This window comes from Mesoplodon mirus (genome assembly GCF_964341445.2).
Source record: "Mesoplodon mirus genome assembly, chromosome: 4".
Taxonomy (NCBI): Eukaryota; Metazoa; Chordata; class Mammalia; order Artiodactyla; family Ziphiidae; genus Mesoplodon; species Mesoplodon mirus.
This window is the reverse complement of record NC_138979.1, coordinates 41,839,452-41,857,818: the sequence shown is the minus strand read 5'-3', so window position 1 is coordinate 41,857,818 and position 18,367 is coordinate 41,839,452. Positions and strand designations below refer to the sequence as shown.

Below are 18,367 nucleotides of genomic sequence, written 5' to 3'. Positions count from 1 at the left end.
GGCCATGTAATACACAACAGCTGATCTCTTCTGACATTTATCTCTGCTCGTGAGAGGAGATGGAACAGCTCACTCATGAAGATGAATGTCATACAAGAGCTCTGCCGTCATGCATCCTTCCCAGGGATCTCAGGAGAGAGATTTGGTGCTATACAGTATATTAGAAACTCTGCAGACACAGGGCAGCCTGGTGACTTGACTGCCCTGCCTTATTAGATCCTGTTAAGTGAAATGATGCTCCCATGTTAAACAGAGCCATCATCATTATAAGTTTATCTAATTCACTGTCTATCTTGGCATTTGCTTCTTTCATGCACACACAGAAAAAAAAAGATAAAATTAAAAGATAAAATTTAAAAAAATGACTTCCCAGCATATTTTAACGTACAAATGGAAGGAGACTGAGTTCATAACCATGCATTTGTGTACTTTGCTCCTTGCTTCATTGAAAGCTTTATGATTTTAAAAGTGCAGACCCTTCCGAGGATAAATTGTTCAGAGAATGGAAAAGCAAAGGGGAGCCTTTTAACTGTGGAATGACTGATCTATCCATATCATCTTTGACCCAACATGCATCTAGGATCTGGCATATTTGAGAGCACACTTGATTTTCACCAGGCTTCTTCTCTGCCTAGAAGAGTAGATCAAGGAGAGAAAGTTTCTGGAGTGAAACTTCTACCGCTCATTAATGATGTGACCTTGGCGCAAATTATTCCAGCCTCTCTCAACTTCAGATTCCTCATCAGTAAAAGGGGATAATAATGGTATCTACTTGATAAATCTGTGCTGAGGATGAAGTGAAATGAGATAAAGCACATGGAAATCTTACAACAGTGTCTGGTGCATAGCGGATGTTCAGTGAGTGTTAGCAATTATTAGTAATTAGTAGAAGCTTCTTAGTGGCATCAAATACCAGTGACATAAAGAATCATAGTGGTATGAATAATTTTCTCACTAGCTATCATCTGGATTATTTTACATTCCTTCTGTTATTTTAGACTTCAGGTTTATAGGTATCTCTGATTTATGAAAACTGAAACTTCCAATTCGTGCTTGCTGAAGTAAACCAAAAGACCTCTTGTCCTTTTATCCATTCTTATGAGACAGGTGATAAAATGAAAAATAATCTTGTTTTTGGGGTAAGCCCACACCTAGGGTTGAATCCTGTTTATTGTGCTTGTTGCGTGGAGTTCCTCAAGACACTTAACATCTCAATTTTCCCAGTCTGTAGAGTGTGCATAATAATACCTTGAAAGGATATAATTAGGATTAGAGATAAGATATGCCAAGTATTCTAATGATTACTTCTAGAGTCTTAGGTCCATTTATTCTACAGGCCTTAGTTGAATAGCTGCTAAGTCCAGGTACTGTGCCAAGTGTGAAGATATACAGACAAATAAGCATAATCCCTGCCATAAAGCATGGGCAGTGAGGGAGAGGCACAATGTGATAAGAATTATGTAAAAGGGTGGATATTGGGGAAGACTTCCTGAAAGAGGAAACACTTGTGTTGAGTCTTGAAGGAGGAAGAAGAGTTGGCTAAATGAGGAAGAAGGAAAGCATTTCCATACAAAGGAAGAACATGGGAACCATTTGAAATATAAAGGATGAATGTTACTGCCTTGCAAACATCCCTCAGTATGTTCATATCATAATTGGGAAAACAAAAAGAACTTGATAGGATCTCACTTCATCATGGACAGATCTAATTGTAGCAAGCCAAGTGTTTCACTTTGGAGATTTATGGAACACTTCACTTTGAAGAAGGTGATCTTGGGAAAGTTTAAAGGTTTCTGAAGAGGAAAACTTTGCTAGAGGTGGAGTCATCTCTGGGACTCTCCCACTACAGTGTAGCCACCAGGAGACTCCAGTGGGGAAGCCTGACATTTGCTTTAGTTTCACCTACAGCGTAGACCCTGGATTAGGGTAGCAAGTGAATCTCCTTTAGCTGAAACTCATCCTAAATGAGGTGATTTTCATTTTTCTTAAATTCCAGCCATCAGCAACCATCCTGAAGAGGGCTGGATTATTAGTGGGGAGCTTTTAGTCTTGCCCACGACAATATTGCCCATGAAGCTACAGCAAGGGTGTGTGTACAACAGGTGTGTGTGTGTGTGTGTGTGTGTGTGTGTGTGTGTTTGTGTGTTTTGGGAGGGTGAGGAGGTAGATTTTATAGCCCAAACTACCAACTTTCCTTAAATCACTAGAACCTTGGTCCACAGAAGCTCAAAAGCTAAAAATTATTCTATTTTATTTCTCTCTCTATTTCACTGTAGCTGTTCCCTGCCTGGAGTCCAGTTTTGGTTTGAATGGTGGAAAGAGCCTAGGGATGGGAATTTCATATACTTTTTTTTTTTCTTTTTTCAGAGAGAGCAGCAACTAGGGTGCATTTATTTCCTCCTGGGCCTGGCAGGCTGGGAGCAGAATACAGACAGAGGCACTGGGGCATGTGGCCTGTTATGGCCTGGAGTTTAGCTGCCTGGGTGGTAACTGAATGGGTGTGCCAGGGTGTGTAGGGACTGGAGTGATCCTCCCAGAACTGAGAGAGGGGCCCTTGGGGTATGCAAGCAACACCAACGTTGGGCTTAGCACAGATGCAAGAGAGGGGTTATGGAGTAGATGTGAGATGGGTGTGCTGGGGCAGGGTGTGTTGAAGCATGTTGGGCCCTGGCTGTTGACTGAGAATCTGGGTGCCAAGGGCTAGGAGAACAGAAAGGCCTGTGGGTCCGCAGGAGCCATGAAGATGTGACTGCAAACAGGATCAAACCTGGGGGAGACCGAAGAGTCCAAGGTGACTCCTACAGCGAGGCGATGATGGGGCAGGTCTGGGACTCCCATTCAGGAATACATGGTCAGCTGTAGCCACTCCTGGGTGTTCACCTGGATTTGTCCAGTGCCATCTTTGTCAAGAGATTTGAAGGCACGGAACATGGCATCCGGTCTGACCAGGCAGCCGATGAAGTTGTCAGAATCCATGTTCCCTCCCTCATCTGAGTCGTGTCGGATGATCATGTTGTAGAGATGCTCATTCAGGCGGAATCCTGCTGCCTCAAAGGCCCCTGGGAGTTCACTGCTGCCAATGGTCCCTGAACGGTCAATGTCAAATTGTTTGTATATGGCCTGCCACTTTTTTTTTTTTTTTTTTTTTTTTTGCGGTAGGCGGGCCTCACTGCTGTGGCCTCTCCCGCTGCGGAGCACAGGCTCCAGACGCGCAGGCTCAGCGGCCATGGCTCACGGGCCCAGCCGCTCTGCCGCATGTGGGATCCTCCCGGACCGGGGCATGAACCCGTGTCCCCTGCATCGGCAAGCGGACTGTCAACCACTGTGCCCTCGGGGAAGCCCAGCCTGCCACTTTTTGATGTTGTTCCACAAGTACGTGAATTCCTCGAAGCCCAGCTTGCCGGTCGTGTCACCACCATGCTGCGACATGTGTCAATGCCAATACCATCAGTCTTCAGATCAGGATGTCGGGTCACGACTTTGTTGAGAATGTTCATGAGTTCTGTGGCACTGACCTCCATGTCCTCTCCAGACAGCTGCGCAAAGAGCCTCCGGAACTGCCGTGCCTTCTCACTCTCATTGGCCTCGATGTTGGAGTAATGGGTGCGAGGGGGTGGGGGCTCTGGGTTGTACTGCGCAGCCGCCTCACTAAAGGCGCTAATGACCCCACCCAGTATGCGCGCGGCAGTTCCGCAGCCGCCTCGGGCCCACTGACCAGGCCTCCGAGCACATTCCCTAAGGCCCCCGCCCAGGCCCCCGCCTCCCCCGCCGCCTCTTCCACCCTTCCAGACCGAGTTAACTAGGAACATGGCTGTGACTCAAGATTCTGCCTCGCTCGCGCGTCGGCCGGTCAGCTAGTCTCCATATTCGTATTTTTACTCTCTCTCTTGTTCTCTGTGGTGGCTGGTGGGGTAGCATAGAATTTGCTTAGGATGAATGTGCCTGTGATGTGACTTCAGTGTACTTAGTACAGTGGGAAGCCTAGAACTAAGCAAGGCTCATGTCAGATGAGACCACCCCCACTGGCCTCGGGGGTATCTTATGAATCTTGAGGAAAGATGCAGGCTCTGTCTCCACTGCATATAGGTGAAAAACTTGGGGATGGCAAGGCACTAGATGTATGTTTCCACCTGCTTTTACCTTCATGAATATATATGTATGGTGTGTGTGTTTTCACACTCATGCATGTGAAGCTCAATTCCACATTCTGATTGGTTGTCAAAATGTTGACCATTTGACCAAAATGTTGACTGGCTCATTTCACTTAGAAGAGAGGTGTAATTGACTAGGTTCAGCTAGGTGTAAACTGAATGTGTGCTTGCAGTGGAGCCTTGAAATCAGATTGAATAAAGGTAGAGCATATGTGGTTTGCATGCTTTCTGAGTTACCATCTGCTTCTTTACATACTTGCTAATAATCAGAGCCTTAGCTCCGGAGAAACTATAGAACTTTGGGGAAATCTGGAGAAAATAGGCTCAATTAGGTAGCAAGATCCAGATGGCACCATGGGTAAAGATGCCTTTTTGGGGACTTCCCTGGTGATCCAGTGGTTAAGACTCTGCTTCCACTGAAGCGGGTGCAGGTTCAGTCCCTGATCAGGGAACTAATACCCTGCATGCAGAGCAGTGCGGTCAAGGAAAAACCAGAAAAAAGTTGCCTTTTTGAAGTTTCTAGTCCTGTAGTCACAAAGGATATGGGTCCTATTAATAGGATGCTCAAAAGCTGGTACATCGTTGGGGATTTCCTTCTTTCCCTAGGATGACCAAGGATCCAGGGTGCCATATTGGCAGAAGCTGATGCAAGAGAAATGTATAGCCTGATAGGTCATAGTCCATGGAACTACCAATTTCTCTTACTCCCATTCTTAGTTTTATGAATATTGAAAAACCCCACAAAACCAGGCAGTAGGGGCTTCCCTGGTGGTGCAGTGGTTGAGAGTCTGCCTGCCAATGCAGGGGACACGGGTTCGAGCCCTGGTCTGGGAGGATCCCGCATGCCGCGGAGCGGCTGGCCCCGTGAGCCACGATTACTGAGCCTGCGCGTCTGGAGCCTGTGCTCTGCAACAGGAGAGGCCGCGATAGTGAGAGGCCTGCGCACCGCGATGAGGAGTGGACCCCACTTGCCGCAACTAGAGAGGGCCCTCGCACAGAAACGAAGACCCAACACAGCCATAAATAAATAAATAAAAGTTAAAAAAAAAAAACAAAAAAAAACCAGGCAGTAGATTTTCTATTTTGTCCTTTCTTGCTCACTTGATCTTTTTGCTTTGGTGGCAGGTGTCATGAAGGTAGCAAAAAAGGCAGAAAAGAATAATCCATATTTTTTATATTTGCAAGAACGCACAGAATAATTATCTGCTATTTCTTCCCTCTCCCCACCCTTTCCCCCAATGAAACCCCAAAGCCCAATGGACAGGAAAGCCAACGTTGTAAATGTTCAAAGGTGGAATTACATCTTTTGGTGTTCTGGTGTATTTTGCATTATAATGCAGCCTTGACGATAACATTTCTCAGGAAAGCCTGCACAGCTGTCTCAGCATCAAGAGGCAAGGAGGGAGCGTAACTGGCAGCGTATGGGGAAAATATTGCTTGGAATGTACTTCTGGGTGCAAATTACTTTGATACTGTTCTCTGAAGTATCAACATTGGTGCTTCATCTTTGACAAAGGAAAATGTGGATTGTCAGGCTGTAAGAAGCTGAACCACATTTGGGGTGACAAATGTATTCCTTTGGGAAGAAAGTCTTGTGTAGTGGAAAGAACAAAGGCCTTGCAGGCAGATCTGGGTTTGAGTCCTGTATTGGCCACTTATTAGCCTTTTGACCTTTGACAAATGAATTTTTCTAAGCTTTTGTTCTTTCATCCACACAATGGGTTGTTACAGTGATAACAAGATGACATACATTGTGTTGAATTGGAACTCTGTATAGGGTAGTGATTTCTAAGAAACCGTCTGGCAGGCAGAAAGGAAAGGAGGAGCTGGACTCTGTGTTATCTGGAGAGAGGCAGGGGTTGAGGAACCCAGATTTGGGTAATAAAATGTATGTCTCTAATAAAATCCCAGGAAGAACAGAATTATTCACATTTTCCTCTGTTTTCTAGTTCAGTGACTCTATAGCCTTCATTTTCAGACACAGCAAGGAAAGGCCTATGGCATAGATGCCACAATTAGGAGACAGATGGATTAGCCTAGATGTTGGTGATTTGGGCTCATGACCTGGCAGTAAGCTCACTTCTCTATTTCTCCGTTTTCTAAATTTTGCTCACCAGGTGTTTCAAGTGGAGGACGTTTTGCTAGTCTATAACACCAAAGGTTTATGGCATCTCGAACCCTAAATGACTGTTTTCCCCACCTTTCCCTCATTCTTGTCTCTTCTCCTTTCTCTTGTAGAAATCATTATCGCCAGAGCGCAGCCATCACAGGGGCAGAGTCTGGGAAGTGCTATTACACCCTCACCTTTACCGTCACCTTCCCGCATGCCGAGGATGTCTGCTACCTGGCCTACCACTATCCCTACACCTACACCGCCCTCATGGTAACTTCCTCTCTACAGCCTTATGGAGGCCCAACTGAAGGGGCTCTTGGAGGTTTTCCTGGAAACATTCAGGAGACCCTGTCATCCTGGTGGGGACTTCAGCCTTCCAAGGGATCCAGGGTTTGTTGTCACTAACTTGGTGGCTTTCTATTTGTCCCTTTTCCTTCCTTGGACAGAGTTCGAGGCTGAGGTCATGACCAGTGACATTCTGGAGGCCCCAGTGGCATATAGTGCTCTTCATCTGTAGGTTGAGTGTGGGAGGTGGAGGGCAGGGGGACATTTCTTAGGGGCTCTATCTTTAAAAAGCCCTCAAATTAAGCAAGGATAAATGAGATTGGAATGAGATAATTCGTTGAAATGGGGTAAAACCATGCAGGTCAGCTGAGATGCAGATTTAAAGGACATAGACACATTGAGAGGAGTGAAGCAGAGGCTGAGGAGGTGAAGCTTGGAAAAACTCCCTGAGTTCACCTGAAAGCTGCTTCCCCATTTCCAGTGGTTCCCACGGCCACGGGCTGGAGGCTGTTAGCAGGATCCAGGGCAGACAAGAAGGGTGGAACAATAAAGCATTGAATCACTGCAAATGAGGGTCACAATCTTTTTATGAGAGGAGGGTAGTGTCAACCTGTCCAAACTCGAAGTCAGCATTCCGATGTCCTATCAGACCCTGCACAGGGCTCATTTGACCAACCTGAGCAAACTGCTTAAACCATGCAGTTTCCTGTCATTTGAAAAAGTTGGCAAACCATCCCTTTTCCCCTAGCTATTTCATGAATATCCTGAGGATTAATGAGCTAAAGTATCTCTTATAAAATACTTTTACTCTCTACATTAATGCAAAATGTTATTAGCATATTTATAATAATATGTGTATAAGCAAACAGATACATCACTTAGCCTGAAGGATGAGCATTTTCATTGCAAGTCTGTGATAGGAGTTGGAAAAGACGATAACCAAGAACATCTTTCCCCTCAGAAGGAATGTTCAAGTATAAATACAATTTTTTCTGCATTGAGAAGGCGTACCTTAAACCACTTGGCTAACTGCTTCATAAAAGGACATCTGCCCTTCTCTCCATAGGTTGGTTTGCCTAAAGAGAGATTCTTTTTATTTTATTCTTTTTTTTTTTTTTTTTTTTTTTAACTATTTCCCAGACTGCAAAAGATATACAACTAGTATTATTTGCGTACTGCACTTAGAGATCTCAAGAACTTAATCCAAGAAATGTGCATCACAACCTTTGCTGTAACAAGGCATGTTTGTTTTAAAACATGCTCAGTGCCTTTAGGGACTTACAACAGGCAAGATTCATGATCCCCTTCAACAGCTGTTCTTATTGTCTCGCCTGTGAAACCCTGCACGTGACAAGTCTACTGGGGAAGGGGATTCCTTTTTGAATGCGTGTTTGCCTTTTCCGTCCGGGGGAATGATCCATGGTTCCAAGACACTATTCTTTACCCTTGTTAGAATATCTTTGACCTCCTGGAGATTCTCAGTGGCAATTAGTATAAAAGTTTAGAATACAAAGGGGCTTGGGGAATTGTCTAATTCACCTTTATCATTTATATATGCAAAAACTGAAGCCTAGAAATCTCACATTTAGCTAGTGGCCAAGCAGGGAACAGAGTACTGGCCTTTGACATCTATTCCTGTCTGAATAGAAAGTCTGAAACTCCTTCAGTCGGCCTTGACTGCATCTGGCTTCTTACTTTGAATTTCAGACTTTGAATCAACTTGTAGGCACTTAGCAAGGACCCATCAAAGCATCTTGGAATAAAAATGGGATCATGTTTGGGGAACAACACTCTTCTCACCTGAACCACATCCATGGCACCCAGAGTTATAGACAAAAATCTTGGGTTGATGACTTGAACTCAACCATTTGAGGTTATATAATCACACAACCTGATGCTGATATGCACCTATAAAAGTGGGCTGCCATTGCCGTAACTACTGTATGTCATAGCTTTTGTCTTTGGGACCACTCAGTACTCTTGTCAGACTAAAGCACAAGGTCTAAAGTTTACAATCAACAAATAGTTTAGGAGCCACTGAGGTCAAGTTGGGGATAATTTCATATTGAGGGGGGACAAAGATTCAAGAAAAGAAGACCCCACCATCACTTGATCTCAGTGAGAGGAAGAGAGAGGTCTTGTTCATTGATGCTTATTGGCTTGTTACTTTGCCTACTGACTGAACCTCTTCCCACTAGGAAGAGGAGAGTTATGAGAAAGAGAGACAGGAAAAGGGTAGCTTTTCATTTCTTCTAAATGAGCAGAACAGAATAAGAAAGACGATTTGTTCCTTGAAGTCAAAAATGTATATACTCAATTTTAGGTTTTACATTTCCAGTAATGCATGGGCTTTGTGTTCTCCAGGTTTAAGACAATAATTGACTCTGTGACTTCTCTTAAAAAACTCTTCCTCCCATCATGAACAAAATAAGTACATTCTGTAATGCACAGTGGTCATTTTTATTTTTGAACATGTCCTAAGGAGAAACAGTTTTCTTCCAACAGATCAGTGATAAATGTGAATGATACCCCAAGGGCAGAATTAACTGGATGTTACTTGGGGGTTATGCTGAGGGGTGGAAAATATATTTCTGTGTGGAATTCACAATTGTGTAAATTTTTATAGCAGAGGACATGTATTTTGGAGGTTTTTCAACATGAATATAATTTTGCAACCTTAAAAGTTTTATTATTCTCTTGTAATAAGGGAATTAGCATTTGGATCTTTCAAATTGCTATCTTCCAGATGCTTGCCAGGAACTCTGTTGGATAATTGTCCAAATTATAGTATTAAAATAAAGCTGAAAGAAAGAAATACAATATTATTGTAATTATGAAGCAAGCAAAAGGAGTTCTATTTAATCATCCATCTCAGGGTATCAATAATTGCAGTGATTGTTAAAGTGTTGTTAGCAATACTTGTTAAAGTATTTGGATTATGTTCTGGATTGCCCCTAGGTAGCCAGGAGCATTGGTTGAAAATGGCGCCCCAAGAGAGTTTCTGATGGACATTTTAGAGAGTAGGAAGATGGGACCTCACTGAGAACTTATAACTACATGAGTTGGCAAGAGATAAGAAAAGTGATCAGAAGTAGGATCCATGTGTTGGGAGAGCTTAAGGCTTTTGGAGGGTAGAGTAGGGTTTTCACCAGACGCATATACCCACTGTGGTAGATGCTACCAGCATGATCTTTAGAGATAAAATGGAGTGTACTGTGGGGAGAGTAAGGGAGGGGAGGGGGAGAGAGGGAGAGAAAAAGAAAGAATTGAGAATTAGAATGCCATATTCACAATCTCTTCTAAAGGGCTCACGTTTAAAATGTGTCCAGTAGGAAATATCGACTTACATGTGGTAGATCAAAGATGCAATGAGCAAGTCATAAATCAGTGTTGTCACTTAATCAATAGACAGACACCTATCTTTGTATGGGCAAAAGGAAAGGACAGGCACCAGTAAAGGGTCCTGATGTTGAGGAGTTGAACACAAAGAGCCATTCTGGAGGAGCTGAGGTGTGTGTGGATGGATGGTGAAGTCACTGACCACAGGAACCCCTGAATTCCAGGGTTTTGAGCACAATGTAAGAACAAGTTTTGGAGTCAGACAGGCCTGGATTTGGGTCTAAGCTCTGTATTGTCTTGCAGTGTAGTCATGGACAAGCTGTTTAACTTCTTTCAGCCTCAGTTTTCACATCTGTAAAATTGGAACCATTGAAGTGGTTATTCTACGGGTTATCAAGATTACATGACTTGATACATAGCAAGTGTTAGCCAAGTGCCTACAACTAGTAAACAATATTAGGTGGTGACCCTTAGAATGTTTATTCTTTTTTAAATTAATTTATTTTTATTAATTAATTTATTCTTTTGGCTGCATTGGGTCTTCGTTGCTGCACACGGGCTTTCTCTAGTTGCGGCGAGTGGGGGTTACTCTTCATTGTGGTGCATGGGCTTCTCACTGCAGTAGCTCCTCTTGTTGCAGAGCACGGGCTCTAGGTGTGCGGGCTTCAGTAGTTGTGGCTCACAGGCTCTAGAGAGCAGGCTCAGTAGTTGTAGTGCACAGGCTTAGTTGCTCTGCGACATGTGGGATCTTCCTGGACCAGGGATCAAACCCATGTCCCCTGCACTGGCAGGTGGATTATTCACCACTGCACAACCAGCGAAGTCCCTATTATTTTCTCTTTTATGATGATGCGTGATTATTTTCTCTGTTGGACAGATTGGAAGATACCCATTCACAATACATAATAAAATTAAAATTATATTAAAAAAAATCCCAATAAAGGACCCCAAAAAATAAATACAAAATCTACTGATGGTTTTCTTAGGGTGGTTGATTATAATTATTTTTTCTTTGCTCTCTTTTCCAAATCATCAGCAATATAACTTGGTTTATTTTTAGTGGAAAAAGGGTATTAAAGTCACTAATCAGCAAATCTGTGAATACACATCTAGAGACTAATCACTTCTCTCAGTCTCAAAGTCAATCTATGTAACAGGGAGAATGGTATTGGCAGACTGGGGCAGTTTGAGAAAGCTCATTAGAACCTGCTTACAGGATGTTCTCTTGCTTTTTATTTAACTTAAAGGTGTCTTTTGTTCTCTTGTGATGAGAAGCCTTCGATTCTCTGATGAGTGTGTTTAAGTGACAACGGAGAACTAGGCAGTACGCAAATAAAATAGGCCATCTCCTTAGGGGTGAGCTTTCTTCGGAATTAGTGGGGACAGGGAGTGTAGCAGTTTAGGGGATAACAATGAGAAACAAAATGATTTTTGAGTGTATAGTGCTTCTTACTTTATCAGTAGCCACCAGCAGGGTAACCTGCTGAGGTCAAGTGAAGCCTTTTATGGAAGTTTTAAGGGAGTAGCTGATAAAGCAGAGGGGGCAGAAGACTCCTGCCGAGAGGCACCCGTGAGGCTGCGGGCTGAGTTATCAGCCGGATGTCTTTCATGGGTAGGTAGGATTTTCTTTTAAGACAGCCTCTCTGGGGGTTTCCATAATTGTCTTGAGCTCATTCCCATTTTTATAAAGAAACCCACCCCTGTGGCTTCGCAGGGCTGTTATTACGGTTGGTTGTTGGCACACACATTCAGAAGCCCTGCTTCTCTCATCAGTGATCCCAACAATATCCAATTAGACATGGCCTTGCTGGACCTGAGATGGGGGCGTTCACCTAAAAATCATCTTCAGGAGAACAGTACAAAGCCATTTTCGCAAAAGGCAAACCAGCGGAAGTTTATAATTGGTTTACTTCTGGAAGTTGTCTGTGTGGCTGGAGCTAGAATAATGCACTAAGCACAGAGGTGTTATGTATTTGGTGGCAGGTGGAATGGTCAAAGGGACAGAGATTTCATTGAGGGGCACAGGGAGATGGCTGCATAAGCAATTACAGAAAATGGGCTTAAGCTAAAAGATATTAGGCATTTGTTGAATTGTAATATTTATAGTAATCATGAAAAGTGTCATAATAAGAAATTAATAAAGAGCTCACAGGAGAAGAAAACTTTCAAACTTTGCTTCCTCCAGCATTGCCCGTTAACGTGACAGTGTTTTAAAGCAGTGGTCCCCAACCTTTTTGGCGCCAGGGACCAGTTTCGTGGAAAACAATTTTTCAATGGGCTGGGGACGTGGGGATGGTTTCGGGATGATTCAAGTGCATTACATTTATTGTGCACTTTATCTCTATTATTATTACATTGTAATATATAATGAAATAATTATACAGCTCACCACAATGCTGACAGGAGGCGGAGCTCAGGCTGTAATGCAAGCGATGGGGAGCTGTTTTAATACAGATGAAGCTTCGCTGGCTCACCCTGCTGCTCACCTCCTGCTGTGTGGCCCAGTTCCTACCAGGCCACAGACGGGTAGCGGTCCATGGCCCTGGGGTTGGGGACCCCTGTTTTAAAGGACAATGTACGTGGGCAAAAGATGGTTTTTCTTTTTTTTTTTTTTTTTTACTTTTTTCTTTTGTATCTAATTGTGTTTGATGACTTCTACAGACAAAACTGCTTCCAAGCCTCCTCCCCTTATCTGATTTATAGAATCTAGATTTTATTTTTTTTCAAGATTTGGCAAGAAGAGCTACGGCCTGTTTGTAACTTTTGTGACATCACAGAATGATGGCCAGTACTTTTCTGGAGAAGCGTCTCTATCTCTCCCCCATCTCCCCCACATCTTGTAGCCATAATAAAATGTGAAACAAATAGCTTTGATGGCAAGAAGAAAACAAACAAAACAAAACAAACCCCCTCAATTCAGCAGACAGTGTTTCCCAAAGCGTATTCTACAACACTCTACGATCCTGAGATCTTTAGAGAAAGAGGGTTGAAGAGTCACGTAAATTCTTGAAACACTGTTTGCTAGTTTTTCTTCTAAGAGTTCAAAATGTGTATTGGCATGTTAAAGAATCTGAACAATTCTGCAGCCATGAAAATGTTTTCATTTTCTTTAATTCACCATATTCCAGGTGCCTTGGCTATGAATCTCCACCCCTCTATACCCCAGCACTTAATAACATCCTGAAGATTACATTTTGGGAAATGCTTCAGGAAAGGGTATTGATTTCCTAGTTTGGGGGCCTGGAATCTTGATAGTAATTGTGAGGCAGAGTCTCCTCAGTTCAGATTTCAATAATTAATATTGGGAGCAACTTTCACCCAGAAATGTATGAAAGTGATTAAAATAATTTGTTTACGATCACAGAGTATCATTTAAATCCAGGGTGATCTTGACTCTTTATGAGGGTGCTGGAATTTCTTTTTACCAGCGTGGCTGAGACGGGCCGACTTTCTGAAGGGATCATTTTCATTCGTGTCCTGTGCCTTCTCTCCTGGGATGCCAGATGGACACTTCTTCTATTAGCACTTTCATTACACTGATTTAATATTTATTTTCTTTTCAATATATGAATTTCTTTCATGAGCTTCTTTTAGGAGGATGTTTTTCTATTCCTTAATGGTTTTATTTTTCCTGTTTTTAAAACCATTTTAAGTCTAATTTCATTCAATTATTGTCAGAAAATGTGGCTTGTATAATATATGCTTTTTAAAAAAATTTTAGTGAATATTTTTATAGTCCTGCATATGATTAATTTTTGTTATAGTTCCCTGAATGTTTGAGAAAAAAATAAAGGATGCTCTCTGTAAAGACAGCTTGACATATATCTATAAAAAACAATATTGTTCAAATACTCTATATCATTTTTTTCGCAATTGATTTATTCAAGACTGAGGTACTGTTTTAAAGCCTCCACTCTTAGTACAATTATTTCCCTTTCTGCCATTTTTGTGCTGTACATTTCAATTCTGTGTTATTTGATTCTTAAGATTTATGAGTTTTTTATGTTCATTGTGAATTGTGCCCTTTATCAAAATAAGATTTTAAATCCCATTTAATGCACTTGGTCTTGACTATGACTTTGTCATATATCACATTGCCAGGCCTGCTTTAATTTATGTTTGCTTAACCATTTAGTTTCAATATTTCTCTTTTAAAATATTTTAGTGGAGGCAAACAGAACAAGAAGATAATTTAGGAGTGTTTTTCATACACATCATGGGTCTTTTTAAAATTCTCTTTGAAAGTTCCTTTTATATACAATAGGCAGTGGGATTTTAAAAAAACTAATCTGAAAGTTTTTGTCATTTAATAAGGCTGTTTAACCTATTTATACTGAAGACAATTTTTGGTGTTACTTCTGTCATTTTGGTTTTGTGCTATTTTCTATGCTTCACTGCTTTTCTTTCTTTTTTTCTCTCCCCCTTCCCCCATCCCTCCCTTCTTTCCTTCCTTCCTTCCTTCTTTCCTTCTTTCTTTCCTTCCTTCCCTTTCTCTCTCTCTTTCTTTCTTTCTCTTTTATGCAACATGGAGTGACCATATTTTCTTTGATTTCTTTTTCTACAGTGTTTATAATTCTACTAGTGTTTCCCTTTTAGTTCTTAAAAAAAATTTGAACCTACATTTCCTCATCAAAAATAACAGCTAAAATTGAGTGTTTCCTGTATGACAGGCACTTCTCATACACAATAAACTGCTAAATTATAGCAATCATTGAATGACACAGGTAATGCCATTTTATATACATTTTAAAGATGAGAAAACTGAGTTACAGAGAGGTTAAGTACAGAATTTCCACGACTCTTCTAGAATCCACAACCAAACTTTGAACCCAGGCAGTCTGATTCCAGAGCCTGCCCACTTAGTCATCTTGCTATTCTGCCTTTCCATTTTCAAGAATTAAATAATATTATGTTCATATAAGTTGAGAAGTTAGTATTTTGTTTTACTTTATTCCTTACTTACACATTTCTTTTTACTTTCATTTTAGAACCAGATGATGAGATTAACATTTGATAATATGTGTTTTCTCCCTAAAAAAATATTTTTTATATTTGTATTATGTAGTAACTGTGTTTTCCAATAGTCATTTAGACAAAACTTGTTTAACTGAACTGTCCCTTGATACCATTCTTTAGTTTGATTTGGGGCAGCTGAAATTTGTCTTCAAGTTATTATTGTCAATAAAGATAAGAAGATATGTTTTCTGAGCTCTTGCCTAACTGAGCATGTATGAGCAGAAACTCATGAGCAAAACCTTGGCTGGTTATAGGTTTACTTGATTATAATCCTCTGTACTTGCAAACTCTAAGCAGGGCCTTTGTGTTTGTGTGTATACCATTAGTTAGCCTCCTTGTCTCCTCAGGGGTGTGAGACTACCACCTCATCTCCACTGCTGGTACATCACAGCAATGTGTGGCATTCATTAGCACTTGACAAACAACCAGAAGACTGAAGTACAAAGGTTTGGTCAGATAAATGGGCCTTTGCTGAATCTCATCTTGAACCTGGGGTAGCCATGATCCTTCTAATTCCTTTTCTTAGTATTGTGTCAAATGCTGGCTCCAAGAAATACCACCAGAACAACCTGTTTCTAACACAGACCTAAGTGTATTGTGTACCTTGGTGTTTTAGATAGAATAGTGCCCACTGCCCACCCCAAGATGTTCATATTCTAATCCCTGGAACCTGTGAGGATGTTACTTTATGTGGCACAAAGGACTTTGCAGATGTGATTAAGTTAAGCCTCTTGAGATGGGGAGATTATGTTGAACTATTAGACTGGGTCCAATGTAATCACAAGGGTCCTTAGCCGTGAACGAGTGAGACAAAAGACTCAGAGTCAGAGAAGGAGATTTGACCACGGAAGCCAGGGTAGGAATGATGGGATTGCTGGCTTTGAATGTGGAGGAAGACACCATGGGATAAGGAAAGCAGCTGACCTCCAGAAGCTGGAAAAGGCAAGGAAATGAATTACCTTATAGAGCCTCCAGAAGGAGCGCAGTCCTGCCAAGACCTTGAATTTTTGCACAGTAAAACCCATTTTGGACTTTTGACCTCTGGAACTGTAATACAATAAACTCGTGTTGTCTCCATCCACCAAATTTGTGGTAATTTGTTACAGAACTGATAGGAAACTAATCTATTTGATAAGGGAGAATGTGACAGAGTCTTGATAGTGTCTCAAAGGGGGAAGGGCAAAGCTGGAGTATTTATTAAGACTTTAAAGTTTTGTTAAGGTCAGGTATTTTAATGTAGGGGCTTGATTAGCATTGGGTAAAGATCATGATATAATGGTTAAAGATTGGTGGACACTGTAAGGCAAGAATCTTGAGGAGAGGGGTTCAGAGGGTCTTGGATCAATTCATTGATACTTTCTATTGAAGAGTTGATGAGATGTTCCTGAAAAATAATAAATTTATGAAAAATAAATTTATTTGTAATTTCTATTTTCCTGGGCAAGAGTTTCCTAGGACATTAAACTTATGTTGATGCAGACAGGGAATAATAAATTCATATTAATCTAGGAAACAGGCTGTGTGGAGGCAGATGATTTGGGGTCTCAGGTTTAAGGAGGATATGATTCAGGGTCAAATTTTCAGGTATCCCTGAAGCTGTAGGAAAGGCCACAGAATCATCTGGTAATCTTTTCTTTCCTTGGAACTTTTTCGTTTTCCTTGTAAGTCAGATGTTTCAATAGCATACAAGTAGATTTTAGTCTATTCCTACCCAGATGCTAAGATTTTTACTTAACTTAGGAAATTCTTTCTCTTATTTCCCAGTGTATTGGTTTTCTATTGCTGCGGTAACAAATTATCACAAATTTGGTAGTTTAAACAATTAAAAAAATTAACTTACAGCTCTTTTGGTGAGAAGTTCAACATGGATAAAAATCACTGGGCAAAAATCAAGGTATTGGGGCTGTATTCCTTCTGGAGGATGGTGGAGGAGAATCTATTTCCTTGCCTTTTCCAGCTTTTAGAGGACACCGCATTCCTCAACTTTTTACCCCTTTACCCCCCAGCATGGCAGGCTGAGTCCTTTGCATGTGGTTCTGGTCCTTTGTGGCTGGGGAATGTTCTCTGCTTTTAAGTACTTTTGATTAGATTGGCCCCAACTGGTTAATGCAGGATAATCCCCCCACCTCAGATAGACCTCAGTCTTAAACATATCTGTGAAGTCCCTTTTGCCATGTAAGGTAACATATTGACAGGGTCTGAAGATTAGGGCATGGACATCTTTGGGGGAGCCATTTATTCTGCCTAGCACCTCTGTAGTACATGTTTTTCACATGTAAACACTTCCTCTACCTTTTGAAGGCACTTTTACTCCATTTTTCATAAAATATATTATGAATCTTTTATAAATATTTTCATAAGAGTCATGTTTGTTTCATTTGTCTAGCAGACATGTTATTTGTTAAATAACAAGGTAGGCAGTTTTTCCTCGGCCCTCTTAATATCTATTTGAATGTGTTAATACCTATTTGATCTTTAGCTGGAAGGACGATTGTGTGCACTGACGTTCTTGTGTTGGAGAAGGACCGCTTCCCTTTCACTGGTTACTGAAGTCACCGTGTCCCTGTTGTTAGGGTATGCAGTGTGGTTGGGAGGCATCTTCATGACTAACATCTTTATGACTAATTCCACTGTTTGGGTTATGGAAAGTATCTTCAGAGGTCTTAAAGATTGTTGACCAAGAACCCAATTTTCAGTGGTTACCCCATTTTGGTATCCTTCTGCATTTTAAATGAGTGTTTAAGTGGGAAGGTAGGGTAGGGAAAATCAGTTGCTACCAGTTAGTGATTCTCTTCGCTTAGCATTCTCCCTGGGCCAATTGCTTTCTATTTTCCTTCAATATGCTCCCAGCTCTCCTTATATTGCTTGATTCTAAAGTAATCTGCACTGCTGAAGCTTTGTCTCATGTTCCTGAGTGTCCTGCATGTACTCTGTCTTCATGGTAACAGCATTCTTTACATGCAACTGTCATGGGAAGAATGTTGTCTGCCCCTGTTCTTTTGCTTTCAGTGCAACTTGAAAACAGATAGTCTACTGTGCAGACATAGGCAGGCATGATGCTTCCTGTTCAGCCTCACTGAACTTCTTCCGGGGAGTAGGAAGAGCACCCTTTTAAATCACTTAATGCCCACGGTCAGGCAGATTAGGTTAACAAAAATACTTCTAGGGGCTTCCCTGGTGGCGCAGTGGTTGAGAGTCCGTCTGCCGATGCAGGGGACACAGGTTCATACCCCGGTCCGAGAAGATCCCACATGCCGCGGAGCGGCTGGGCCCGTGAGTCATGGCCGCTGAGCCTGCGCGTCCGGAGCCTGTGCTCCGCAGCCGGAGAGGCCACAACAGTAAGAGGCCCACGTATGGCAAAAACAAACAAACTTCTAAACTATAAGGAGTTAAATGAATATAAGCTTTGTTGCTGGCTTCACCTATTGTTATTATCAGAAATCTTAATATGCACTTCTGTTTC

The 18,367-nt window shown here is 41.7% G+C and overlaps 1 protein-coding gene and 1 pseudogene across 2 annotated transcripts in view; one reads left to right on the top strand and one right to left on the bottom strand.

Annotated features, from left to right (window-relative positions):
• Positions 1–18,367, top strand: part of AGBL1 (AGBL carboxypeptidase 1) — a gene marked incomplete at both ends in the record, with an annotated part of 577,244 nt that overhangs the window by 187,364 nt on the left and 371,513 nt on the right. The window contains one exon of the mRNA XM_082618728.1: positions 6,390–6,534. Within this exon, the coding sequence (XP_082474854.1) occupies positions 6,390–6,534 (145 nt within the window). The remainder of the gene's footprint in view (positions 1–6,389; positions 6,535–18,367) is intronic.
• On the bottom strand, positions 2,371–3,809 carry LOC309802055 (calpain small subunit 1-like; annotated as a pseudogene). The gene is made up of 2 exons: positions 3,346–3,809; positions 2,371–3,120 (listed from the first exon to the last, which is right to left on the bottom strand). The product of its transcript is annotated as a calpain small subunit 1-like (transcript).